General features: G+C 36.9%; 1 protein-coding gene across 1 annotated transcript; it reads left to right on the top strand.

Moving 5' to 3' along the window:
- Positions 1–706: 706 nt before the first annotated feature.
- LOC135434218 (selenoprotein BthD) lies at positions 707–1418 on the top strand. Its single transcript, XM_064690719.1, has one exon. It carries the CDS (start codon positions 878–880, stop codon positions 1310–1312), a length of 435 nt encoding a protein of 144 aa, XP_064546789.1. The 5' UTR covers positions 707–877; the 3' UTR covers positions 1313–1418.
- Positions 1419–13919: the final 12501 nt, after the last annotated feature.

The following is a 13919-nucleotide window of genomic DNA, read 5'->3' as shown; positions in this document are numbered from 1 at the left end:
TTATCATAACTGAGCTGCTGCTTTGCTTTCATTCATGCTCTTTTTTTTCTATTTACGTATTTTCATATTTTATTATATTTTATTTTGCTGGCAGCGCTGATCTGCTTTCAATAGATGTGAATAAAATGAATAGATGGCAGCCATTGGCAACCTTGTCCCCTCCTTGGCCCAATACGAACAAACAGCCACGGAGCCTTTGTGTTGTCGATTTGGTTTATTGAAAAATATATACATTTAAATATCTATTTATATCAATGTAGAATATGCATTTTAGAAAGTAATTTATATGAATTTTATTAAAAAAAAAATATGCACGCATATTTATTCGAAATTGTATATATAAAACGCTTTATGAGTTTTGCTTAGCTCAAAATTGAACAAAGTTTTCAACTGGCGGCCAAAGGCTATTGGCCAAATGTCAGCTGAAAGTGGACAGCTTGCAATTTTATGCCAGACAAGTGGGGTTTGGGCTAAAAATACACACAAACACACACAAAGTATGCCCGTATTTAAATGCGGGCAACATTTTCATTTTGTGACTGGGCAATGAGATTTTCTCGCTTGTGCTTTCTCTCATATTGCGCATTTGCATTTGTATATGAATTCAGGGCAGCTCAAAGATTTATTTGTCAGATACGCTTTGGCTTGATTTATGAAGGTGTGTGTTTTTTTTTTGGTAGGTAGGTGGGCCAGAGCATGGACACACTGGGGAGCTGCGGCCGAGCTCGCGAGCCCCCGATAAGCAGTGAGCAGAGCTGCCCGGCAGTAAGCTGTCAAGTTTCAGCTGTGTCTGAGAACCAGCAAAATGTTGAGATACATTCAAAAATTAAAAATACCAAACTGAAGCCGAAACCAAGCAGCAGTCTGTTGCGGTAGCATGTCGCAGCTGAATGTGCCACCGCCATTGAATCCGCACCAGCCAGTTCTCTATATTGAATGCTGTCGCGCCCATGCAGACTACCGAAGACGCGCCACGGAGTTGCATGCCTCATTGGCGGAAGCGTTGCGCGCACTCCAGCCAGATATGCAGCTCCAGCTGCGCTTGAACGAGAACAACATGCCACGCATCGGCTCATTCGAGGTGGCCATCGCACCAACACCTACGGAAGATGTTCTGGAGCGTCAAGTACTGTGGACGGGCTTGGAGCGTGTCCCCGTGTCGGCCAAGGTGCCGCATGTGGATGACATTATTGCGCCAGCCTGCATGGCCTTGAGACTGCGTCACAGCCAGGCGGGCAGCAGTAGCATCAACCTGGTCCGCACAAGCGATGGCAACATCAAAAAAATACTGCAAAGACGCAACCTTCAGTAGCTTCAGTTTCGGTTTATTTTTATCAATATTTTTGACTCTTTTTTTTGTACACTTTTCTTGTAAATTTTAAGTGCCAAAATGAACAAATTAAATGAATTCAATAATTTTTAGTTTGTCTGATTATTGGGTATATTCTGTGTGGTAGATTTTTTATTTGGGTGCACAAAAGTGCGCTTAAAATAATATTTAATCTCCTTAATTTACAAGCCAGGCTCTATTGCTTACAATAATTATTTATATATTTTTATTTTTATACATAATTTTTATATATATATATCCCTGAGGCATATAAAAAAAAGTAATCTAAAATATATTAATATATATATAAATATTTATATATATATATATATATTTCGCCATAAGCTCTTAATGGAAGTGTGAAATATTTTTATGCATAACCAATTCGATAAACTATTCAACAATTCCTCATATTCATAATGTTTGTATTATCTTTGATGAAATTGTTGATGTATGCTACAATAGTTTGCTCACAATTTCGCCTCTGAACAACAATTTGATGCTACTCATGAGTTATAAAGTTTTCCTTTGAGCATTGAGCCTGAAGGAGGAGGTGCAACAACTTGAGAAACAAATAAAAGAAAAGTGGCACAGCGAGAGAGAGAGAGAGAGAGGGAGAGAAAACAACAATAAAAGAGGGAAACTTCATTATAAATAGACAGCATCATATTATCAGAATAATGTGTAATTGCCGGCAAGTTCCGTTCCGTTCCATTCAGTTGAGCTGAGTTTTAATTCAGTTGTGTTAATGGCTACGCCAGCGGAAAATTTTGGAGTGGTATCGCTAGGTTCTGGGTGGATACTCTCTGCCGCATCCAACCGCCAGCCGTTCCGCTCTGTTTTGTGAGACAGGCGGCTTTTCGCTCTTGACACAAAAAAGCGTTGTGAAGGGGCTGTGGCAGGGTTTTGGGCTGACGGGGGGTGCGGGGGTTTGTAGCAGTTAAGACTTTTGCCTGGGACTGATAGTTGCAAAAGCGGCAAGTTGAGTGCTGAAATTCAGCAACAAGGCACACACACACACACATATGTACACACACGCACTAGATACACACATGTAGCACAATAAATCCCTTTTTAAAGTAGTGTATGTGGATATGTTTGTGAGTTGCATTTTGTTTGGCTTGCCTCGCTGCATGCCTCACGCTGGCTTGCTGCATGACTTAAGTTTTCAGCACACGCACACACACACACACACACACACACACACATACATATACAGAGATGGCAGTCATTATACGAACACATGCGCACTTGGCAACTTGTCAGGACGTGCTCTGTGCGCCTTTAAGAATACGGCTAGCTTGAAAGGCAGCATAAGTAGTAGAAAACGGCAGCATATTAATCTTAACAGCAACAACAACCGGGACAACAGCAACAACAACAACAAATGCTTAAAACAATAGCAGTAGCAGCATGCTGCAATCCTTGCACTGGCTTTTATGCTTCCCTTTGCCTTCCTTTTGCAGCGCCCTCAGAAAAAAAAACAGCAAAACGGAACACGATATTAAACCCTTTCTCGCTTGCCTTTGTATTTTGCACAAAGCCCCAAATGAAGTTCATTATAAATAAAATGGCTCAAGAGCTGCCTTTTGATTTTCCGAGTCAGTTTCAGATTCCCGCTCAGACGCCCCACAGCGCAGGACCCATCCTTTTAAGCCGTCTACTTTCCTTAACATTTGTCGCCCAAAAGGATGTGATGACAAAAAAGAAGTGTTTACTTTTAGGCGGCACTTTAAGGTGCATTTTTACTCCACTAAAAGATGGGTATCGAAAAAGCGAGTATGGCCCTGATATTTGACTGTTTAGGCATTTATCACATACTAGGCATGAGGGTTCAGGCTTTAGTTTAAAATTATTATAGTCAAGTTAAATTCATTTTTTAGTTGAATTTAAAAATGTTCTAAAAACGTATATACAAAATATTTAAGGATCGTATTTTAAACTAATTTAAGATCGTATTTAGAAATATTTAAATATGATATTTCCTAATCGTATCTATAAAGATCATACTTTAAAATTGTGGTATAAAATATTTTATTAACGTATTTTAAAATATTTAGAGACAGTATTTTATAGTCGTATTTTTGTAAATATTTAAAGATAATATTCTAAAATATTTAAATGTGTTATTTTATAATCATATTTTAAATTATTTAGATATCGTATTTTACAATCATTTTTTTAAATTTCAGAGATCGTATGCTATAATCGTATTTTAAATAATAAAAATTTATTGATTTGAAAGAACTTTTGTACGTGTTACGCTTGTAAAATCGTACTATATTTTTTATATAAATTATAATCCATAAAGATTACTTTATTTTTATTGAGTTCTATTATTTTTCATAATTGCTTCGTTCTATTCACTTAACATTCGTTATATCTATCATAACTGCATTTTTGCATTTTTAATCAACAGACGTTATTTGCATTTGCTGCCGCTGCGAATATTTAACAAGATTGAATATCTTAGGGGAAAGCTGCTGAACTAGGAGATACTCTCTAAGAAGGTCTAAAAATGTGCAGATATTATCTTAAGTGTTCTTTTAAAATATTCGAGCAACAAGAGTTGATGTACAAATAAAATAACATTTAAAAACATTTTCCGCGACACAAGAAAACATGCTTTAAAATCTTAAAATCCTGCTTTAACATGAAAGATTGAGAGGAGGTTTCCAAATTTAGGACACGCTGGATCTATGCATTATAATCAAGAGCCTGAATATCAAATTTGTTTTATCTACCGTTCAAAGTCTCTGAGATCATATAGATAGGATACGACAGATGTCAGAAATGACTGACTATATCAGGTTGTTGCTGCCACCGATCTCCCAACAATATTTTGATTGACTAAAGGGTATTAAAAAGGTAGTTCACCAGGAAAAGTCAACTGCATTCTATGCAAATTTAATGATGTTGACGCACATTTTGACAAGCCGAGTCGGATTCACAGTCACAAAGACTCAGCGCATCTTCCGATGCACTTCTTTGGATTCGCAACGCCAACTGTCAAAGGACTTAGCATCTATGACGTTCATTTAGCTGGCAGCTGCCTCCCTTTAAACCATTACTTTTATTTTTTGCTAATAGATTTTATCGTTTGACTTCCATAAGTCGTGAATGGTGTGTGGCAAGACTTGCTGCTAAGAAATGCACTTTTATGCATAATCTGAGATATGCAAAAAGGATGCGCCAGTAAATAGATTTACTTAAATTTCGAAGATTATTTTCTTTTGACTTTTATTAAGGCTGACATAATTATTTGTAGTCTGCCAGTGCCTAGAAATTGAAGGCATCTTTTCTTCGGCTTTCGAACAAAACACTTCTCTTTCATTCGTTCTATTTATTTGTGTGTTTCTCAGTTGTATTAAATGTTTTTTCTGCAGGTCATTTGGTTTATATATTTGATAACAACTGCGCTTTGTGGGACAAATCCTTTTTGAAAGTTTATTACATTTTGCCATCAACTGCATTGATGCTAGGCGTTTATTACATGCATATTTATATAATACTGCTGCTGGCATTTCTCAATAGCTGCACAATTTTTTAATAATTCTTGTGCAACATCAACAAAAACAACAAACAATTAGAAAAACTGTAGTGGAGTAATGGGAAATAGAAGATACCCTGTAATCTTTGCAGAAGCTAGGCAATAATTTAACCAAGTGACATTCAAATAAATCCATGTGCTAAACGTTAAGAAAAAACCTCAGAATGCATCGCATTAAATATCAATATTTATCGATTTGGGAGAGAGTTATAATACATATGTAAGGTGCAAGATGGGTTTGGTAAAAGAAAGCAGTCAGCTAAATTTGAATGGATAGTCTCCGAGACTGATTTAACTGGCAGCTAAAATCTGTGACGACCATTTATCAGCAAATATATGGCGTATTCACTAGTTTTGCCAACATTTTGTTGTTCATAGGCAACAACTTGATAGATATATTAAAATAGTCTTTTAACAGGCTCAACCCATTTGTAAATTTTATGCTTGTTTTGCTGAAAAAAACAGAAAACACAACTTCAACTCAAATTATTAATACAATTCCCATCAAACCAGCAGCCACGTTGAGTGAATATACTTTTGAGACTCTTAATAATAACCCTTTACATCTAAAATGCATTCACATCAAATTGATATACCCTTTTATTTGATCAACTTTCACAGCTTCCATAAAAATGCATAAAAAGCACATTTATGAAATGAATTTTGACCATAGATTGTTCGAACTAATTGCTGTCTATTTCGAGTTGTAAATGTTTTGTTTTTGTTCATGTGCATATTATGATGACCGTATAACGAGTTTGCTTTTAAATTGACAGGGATTTGCGTGGTTATCGGCACAAATCAAATGCATGCAATTGATTTCAATTAAGAAAATTAGCATTTATTTTTTGCGGGTGTCTCTATAAAAATCAAATTGGTTTTCAGTAATTGACATTGATGACCCGACTATTGTATTCTATTAACAATTACTCAAGCCGTAATTAACACAAGGTCAACTGCAGTTGGGAGTCAATATTTGGGTTAGAAATATGGACCAGCTGAAACGGAGACCATCTCGATTTCAATTAAGAGACCCTGGCATACACCAGCTGCAGGCAAATACACGTTACGAGATAAAGTGCAAAGCGAAATGAGAAAAAAATGCAAATACGAATTTGACATATTTCCTGAACGAGTGCCAGCCAAACAGACAGTCGTACAGAGAGACAGACAGACAGTCAGACCGGAAAAATGGACTGAAGCTAGCGAAAACTGGCAACTGGAGACGAGGTCAGTCAGCCGTGCGGTCAACTGAAACTGAGCACTGCAGATTGGCATTGGATTGAGGTGCAACACATACCATTTCGTATCGTAGATGTTCTGGCAACACTTAAAATGCCCGAAACCTCACGGAAATGAATGTGGTTTAAGTTTGAAATGCCGAAATACCGAAATACCAGCAACCGTGACTATATATAGCATAGCGTAGCCAGAATATGTGAAGTTCTGATCAATAATACCTTAAATTTGATACATTTTTGTGTCTGATAAATGCGCTAATTGCTGACTGGGCTGCACTTGTTTTTATGCTACTTAATACACATTTGTATATACACAAGAGTTAAATGTGAAATGCTGAAACTCGTTTACTTTATAACAATTACAAAATCAAATGAATTCAATTTTAAACCTTTCCATAAAAATATTGCAACATATTAAATTATTGTAACTGAGATAAATTCATTTTGTTTATAGTATATCTAGTGAAAGCAATCATTATTCATACTTCAGATGAAAATTAATAAAAATATATTGAGCTTTAGGGTGTTAAGAGGCCCTTTAAAGCTGTAGGTAATAGAAATCCAGGCTCTGCCTTGTTTAAACCTCGGGCTACTTTATAGACTCTTATCTTAGACGAAGGCAGTAGAGTTTGGTTATTCAATGAGATAGACTTTAACAATATTCTATTGGGCCCATAACAATATTAACATAAATTATGATAAGCACCAGCAATATACATTTCATTTCTCTCTTCTCTACTCTTTCACTCTTGATGTTTTAAACACATTTTAGTTATTAAATTTTTAAGGCAAATGTCGAGTAAGAAAACGTTATTGTAACATTGTCAATAACAGCACGTCTCATGTGTGTTAAAGATTATGTTAAGCATAAGTGTAAAGCATTCTACGTTAAAGATTATATTAAGGCTGTGACAAGAGCGCCACATAGAAAAAACAGTGAGATTAAAGAATGAATACTTACACTTAATTTATTAAATATAGTACCAAATAAACTTAATCATCCTCTCACAACGTAAATTATATGCTTTCATAAAATGTAACGCCTAAAAGTAGGCAATGAATTGTTAAACTATTTGCAGTTTTTAACTTGAAGCAATTTACCGCTTAAGCATCTGTAAACAAAGTGAAAAAGACCCTTGAAAACTAGAAATAAAAATCAAATAAATTTACTAATGAAAAACTTTCTAGCTTGCAATTTACATCACCTTAACTTTCAGGAACTTAACTTGTTGAAATGAAAGAGTTTTTGATTTTGGGAACACATGCAATTGGCAAAACTAAATATATGTAGGTGCAATGTTTGTCCCACTAACACTAACAGCTCCGTTGCAAGTGTCGCTGTTGCATGATCTATGAGCGAGCATAAATTTTTACTGCATCCGTGGGGAATTCAAAAGCAAAGGGAAAGGGTGGAGGTGAGAGAGTGTTGGGGGACAACTGGCATGCATGCTGTTAGCTTGGCTCATGTCAACGTCAACGACGCACATTTCGATACGAATTGAATTGGCAAACAAAAATTTTGAAATTATTATAACTACTGATTGCGGGTGGGCGGCACGGCACGGCACGGCACGGCCCTCGATTGTTGCAATTGTGGGCCGTACGCTCAAAACTGATGGCCGGAAATGTCTGTAATTGGTTGCACATGGCCAACAGGCCGGCAAGCGGTGCTTGGGGTTGGTGTTGTGGGCGGGGGGTTCGGGCTTGTTTTGTCCCACAAATGCCACATGGGCATTGTGTGGCAGTCGTCGACTATTGCAGTTTTAAGCATTATTGTTATTATTTTTGCGGCAGGGGCTGGTTAATGATTTATGCATTCGCTGTGCATAGAAATGACATTGCGGGGGGGCTCGAAATGCGTTCGGCTAATTTAAATGCACATTTGGGGCACACAGTACGCCAGGCGTGCTCAGGGGGTGGTGGCCCAACAGCCGAGGGCAGGCGTTCGGGTGCCTTTAGCAGGCAACGCTGTCAGCGACCGCTGTGATTTATGCATTTACAAGCAGAAGCCTTAACGTAGTACACGACTGCTAAGGACAAGTGCTAACAGCAACTGTTAACAGCAGTTGAAGAGTACGCGCTCTAAGCAAAGAGCAAATTTCCCACAACATATCAAAGAGTCACAAATTTTAACAGTCGCTGTTAAGTGTTTTAAGAGCATGCGCTCTGACTTTTTAACATTTGTCTTAACAGCGCAGCGCTCTTTGCTGTTAGCCTAGGCTAACAACAATAAAATAACAGCCTCTTGTTTTGCCATGTGAGCGTAGGTCAGTAATTTGCGCGGCACGTGGAACGTATATAAATCAGTTGTAACTTTTTTTTTTTTTTTTTTTTGTTAGACTAAGGACTATTGAATGTGTGTATGCAAACAATAGCCTGATATGCCTAATACTCTTAACATATTCTTTTTTTATGCTTCACAGTTTTCAGTTACAATTATTTATAGTTGCTGCAAATCAAATCTCACTTTCTTGTAGGCAGACTTTCGATTGAAGCTGTAACTCTCTGGGAATTCTAACACCAAATTGAACTAAGAGGCTCGTCATGCATGCATTTTTTAAAACTATGCAGCCAATATTAACATTCTTTTATTTCTAACCCAATTGCAATGCGCATCACGCCATGATTGTGACAATTTATGAATGCGCCGAGCTCAGATATTTTGAGAGCTTAAAGAAAAGTTACATTTTGAATATTCTAAGAATTTAAGTTGTTTATATTTGTATTATATTTTTTTGGATTTTTCAAGCATCTATATATATATAGATTTTCTCTGTAGTCTGTTGTATTTAAAGGACACCAAGTTTAGCTTTAGATATACACACACCAAGGACATTTTACTCGTTAGATATTAAACCATAAATTCTACACACAAAAAGACGTATTTTGTATATACACACAATTAATATGAACTTTATGAAATGAAATGTTATCTTAAATATTCATAATGGATTAATGTATGTAAATTGTAAATGTTAATCAAATATTAAACACAAATTTTCGTTGGCAATTAGCTGATTAATGAGCCATAAATTTTTGAATAGAAATTTTTGTGTGTGTGTCATGCTACACTAAAATCATAAACATAATCAAAACAGAACCAACTGAAAACAATTTACAAATTGTTGCTTTGTTTTAATTAAGCGCCAATAATAGCAACAACAACAACAACAACAGCAACACATGCAACACATTATTCTATGCACTGTCATGCGCTCGTTTCCCATTACCAGCTCTTGCCGCATTAGCAAAAAATCCAAATCAGCTTTTAAATTCAGCAAAGTCATGGGCAGCAGGAAAATCCTGGCAGTAGGTTGCAGAGTTTGGCTAACGGGCGGGCGGGCAGGTCGGCAAACGGCAGCTGGCCGTCGGTGCTGGTCAATAGCTTCCTAATGGAGCTAGCAATCAAATCCAAAACTAAACACAAATCCAAACACCAACAGCAACACTTTAAAATCACATCTGACTGTGGCATGTGCAGAGGTCGATTCTGTATTTAAGTTCATTTAGCTGCGAAACAATGAAATGACCACCAAATGGGCGCTACGAAGTCCTCTGTAAGCGAGTCTAAAGTTAACATACACTGCATATGTTAAGATATATGTTATGCTTGGCGCAAATGGAGGGCTTTTCTTAAGTTTTTCAAAAGTAAATTATGTAATGGGTAGTCGAAGTGTTTGGTAAACACTAAAAGTGAAGATATAAAAACAATGTCGTATTCAAGATTAACAGGCACACGAGTCTATATATATATAAACTGTTATATTGCAATGTTAACTTGTAAGTATGTTAGTAGCCAAAATTTTCAACTTTTAAATACTGACAGACATCACAGATTACAGAAAAATAAAAAACATAAAGCTCATGGCTTGGATAGAAATGTTAAATATGAACAGACGTGACAACAATAAAGGAATTAAAACTTTAACAGGCACAGGGGACAATATATATATTAAATGTTATATTGAAATGTTAATTTGTAAATCTGTTAATAGGTGGCTTTACTGCATGCTAAATACTGACGGCTTACATGAAAATTAAAAATGTAATGATAAAGCGCTTTAAAAGCCTGTCAGCTGCGCATCTCATAGACCATTTCTTCAATTAATATTAATAAAAGCACGTCATTTTCGCATTACAGTCAGCTTTTAACATAGAAATGTTGAAGCAAGCGGGCCACAGTTAATGTGACATATAAATTTAAGCTATTTTCAGTCTCTGACAAAAAGTTTAGCTGTTGTAAGCATCTGCATAGTTCAATATGGATTTTTGAAGCGCTGAACTTCATTAGACGTTAGCTGGATCCTCTCTAGTGAGAGCATAATGAGTCACTGTCTGCACATTGCAGCTGGGCCAACTGTCGACTGTCGCACATTTCTGGCTGCTCAGCAAATTCGGCAGCAAGGTAGAACCAACAACAACAACAGCAGCAGCAGCGGCCACAACAACCACAAAACGGCGGTTTGGCCAATTGGCGATTTGCGTCACACGTATAGCGATTCGACTCGAAAAAGCAGGTGAAAATAAAAAAGTTTCAAGCAAGCCGCGCGATATGCAACAGCAGGCAACGAGTTGACAAGATGTGAGAGCGTGAGTGTGTGTGTGTGTGTGCGTGTTAATGTGTGTAAAAGTGTGCGTTTAAGTGCGTCAAAAAGCCGTAGCAAGGCGAGGTGAGACGCACACGCAAATTTTTCACTCTTTGAGGCCTCGCGTAAGACAGCAGCGAAAAATGCGACACAGGAATGCAGCGAGACACGGCCAAGGAAGGGCAAAAAACAGAGCATTCCAACAAGCGGAACAATAAAAATACAACAGCCAGCATGCACGAGTCGAGTACCCAACTAGCAGATACCCTGCAGTTAGAACTTTAGACTGTCATCAAATAAGTGCCTGAAAAACTTCTTTTTCTTTTCCGATTCATGCAACGTTTTTTGACCATGCACGAAATTAATTCAATTTTAATATACCCTGTAGCCAATGGGGAGAATTTGTTGGATATGCATGTTTATGTCAAAGAAGAAGAAACTCCTGTAAGTTTGTGGTACAAACAGATTAATAATAATAGAATAATAATCAAAATAATGTAATGTTTAATATCATAAAAAATGGAATACATTCCCAAAAAAGGACATTCCTTTAGTTCCTTGAATATGATTAGGGAGTTCACAATACCAAACTTCATTACCCACACTATTGTATTCTCTGAGAAACTTTGCTAAACCTTCCCAAAATCAAGATATTTAGAACCGAGCTCTACTAATTGCTGCATATAAAAACATTTCCGCGCGAGCACTGTTCTTCATTTAAGTCAACTTTATTTGATAGCCCATTATTATTCAATTTCGATGGTTACAGGGTACAAACGCGTTAAAGTCTGTGGCAGGCGCAGACAAAGGCGCACCCGGGAGACAATGACGCCGCCAAACGATGATGAGTATCCGCCACAAGAATGTGAATTCAGAGACGCAGCGCGACGAGTGTCAATATGAGAATGTTTGCGTGTTGTCTGTGTCGATCCCACTCGCAGTTTGTATCTGTATGTGTGTGTGTGTGTGTGTTTGTGTGTGTGTATCCTGATATGAATTATTCATAAAATGGCAATGGCCCTGCAAGCAACACGAATAAAAAGCTGGAGGAGCTGTCGTGACGTTGCCCCCGTCAAAGTCGAAAAAAAATTAATTTCTTATTCTCTGTTGTTGTTGTTGTTGCCATTGTTGTGTGACAGAGCAGCAACAACAATAAGCACAATTTGAGGTGTTGGTGGTTAAACACACTATCAATGAATCACACACACACACACACACACGAATTCAAGAAATGAGGGACAGCATGTGCAGACCCATCAACCTGGTCATGAGCATGCTGGAGACCGCACAGAAATATAAAAAGTAAATAATAAAAATAAAACCCTATTTTCCAGGCCAAAATTCACGGAGTAATCTTTCGAGTTCGCTTTGAGATTAGCTGCAATATTCAGATATTATCCAATATTTGACGCAGCTACTTCACAGGTTTCAAGGTGCCTAGAGGTCCAACCTGCCCGAACACGCACGAAAATGGCTTTACACGAGCTCATCTCTAGTTAGCACGTCATCATTTTGTAGCCGAAGGTCGACTTCAGCTAATGCTGCTAAGCTTTATAACTATTTCAAGTCAAGGTCAATTTGGAATGCTTTATCTTATAACTGATATGCAAACTATCTAGAATTTGAACTTTAAACATACCTGGCTTAAGAATAAATATTGCTCATACTATCAAGCAAGTCCTTTTATAGAAGTAGTCAACTATCTGGTTTACCTTCTTTGACAACTTTTCAACTCACGACAAAATACACAATAAAACTAACTTTAACTGCCAACTAACTCAACTTGAAAATCTTTGTATGCTTTGCCCGTGATTTAGGCTAATTATAGTGCTCCATATGACAAGGCTATGTCTATTGTAGCTTTTGGGTTCTTTGAGCCGGTATCAAGTCAAAACACTTGAATATTATTCACATTTGTATAAGCCCCAAAAGTCGCGCACATTTGCAATGCTAACTAAAAAAAAAAAGAGGAAAGAGGACAAAAACTTACACACACAGATACACACACAAGCACACACAGATACACACACACACTCAGCCATTCAAAATGCAAATTCTCGACGTATACGCGGCACGATTTTCAGGTTTTTCCTTATTTTTTTTCTATTTCAGCTTTTGTACCCTTTTTCAGCGTTTCTCCTTTTTGTTGTTGTCGCAAGTTTTCAGTTTCGATTAACTTTTTTCTGTGCAAATATTATGGATTTTCACGTGATGTTGTTTGGGTTGGGATTATGCTCATGAGGCAAAGGGATAAGGGTTAAGCAGAAGCAGCAGGAGCATTTTAAAGATAATGATGCTGATGATGATGATGTTGCTGCTTCTTCTTGTTGTTATCGCCAACATTTCATCCGCTTGTCAAGTGTAAAATTTGCGAAAAGTAACTTTTGCTACTTAATTTACGCAGCACACTCAACAAAGTTTTTCAATCGACATAGTTCGATTTAGCAACGCATTTGCCTAATTAGCCAAGAATTTCGAGTGGGTGAATCACATCCATAAAAAAAACAATCGGAAATTGGAAAGTTACGAAAAGCACGCTAGAAATAAAGCGATTTACGTGAACTCAGATATGTATTGATCGCATGAGATTTGAACATTATGATAAACATTGCTTAGTTTAATGAATCGGTTTAATGAATGTGAATATTCACAGAAATCTGTGAAAAATGTATTCATTGCGATTCTTTTTACATGCTAAGCAAAATAAATGCCAAGCTAGATTTAATTATCTTCGGATTATTGAAATTGCTCAAAGCTCTTCATTTCAATTAATTAAATAATTTTTGAAAGATTTTCGAAGGGCTTTTAAAATTACACTTTTAAAAGTACATAAAAACAGAAAACTACAAAAATAAATGTCTCAAATATAAGAATCTCTGATTCAAGTCTTCGAATGCATATAAATTGGCTTAAAATTATTTGAATAAAAATCTTCGCAAGAGTTTATTAAAGTAACAAGTAAGGGAGTTCCCGAATAACTAATCCCGTCAAATCGTCCCGCCAAAATCGTTTACCAACATTAGCTAGGGGGGACGGGAGGGAGCGGTAGCTATAAAATGAAGGATACTTTAACTGTATAAATTAATCTGGAAGTTAAACGTCTAGTTTGGTTACCCAAGAGATTTGCTCAAACAGGATGTCGATATCGATTACTTGGAAACGGAGCGAGTTATCGATTATCGGAAAAAAAACATATGAGGACGTTCAAGTCT

The sequence above is a fragment of the Drosophila montana genome, unplaced genomic scaffold (genome assembly GCF_035044405.1).
Source record: "Drosophila montana isolate Dmon_TW-CO22-7 unplaced genomic scaffold, ASM3504440v1 contig_3282_1, whole genome shotgun sequence".
Taxonomy (NCBI): domain Eukaryota; kingdom Metazoa; phylum Arthropoda; class Insecta; order Diptera; family Drosophilidae; genus Drosophila; species Drosophila montana.
The sequence above is the reverse complement of the archived record's forward strand: the minus strand, read 5'-3'. Positions and strand labels throughout refer to the sequence as shown.

What these genes read in the sequence shown, in the direction of transcription:
- LOC135434218 (XM_064690719.1), top strand. Translation starts at nt 878, where the DNA reads ATGTCGCAGCTGAATGTGCCACCGCCATTGAATCCGCACCAGCCAGTT.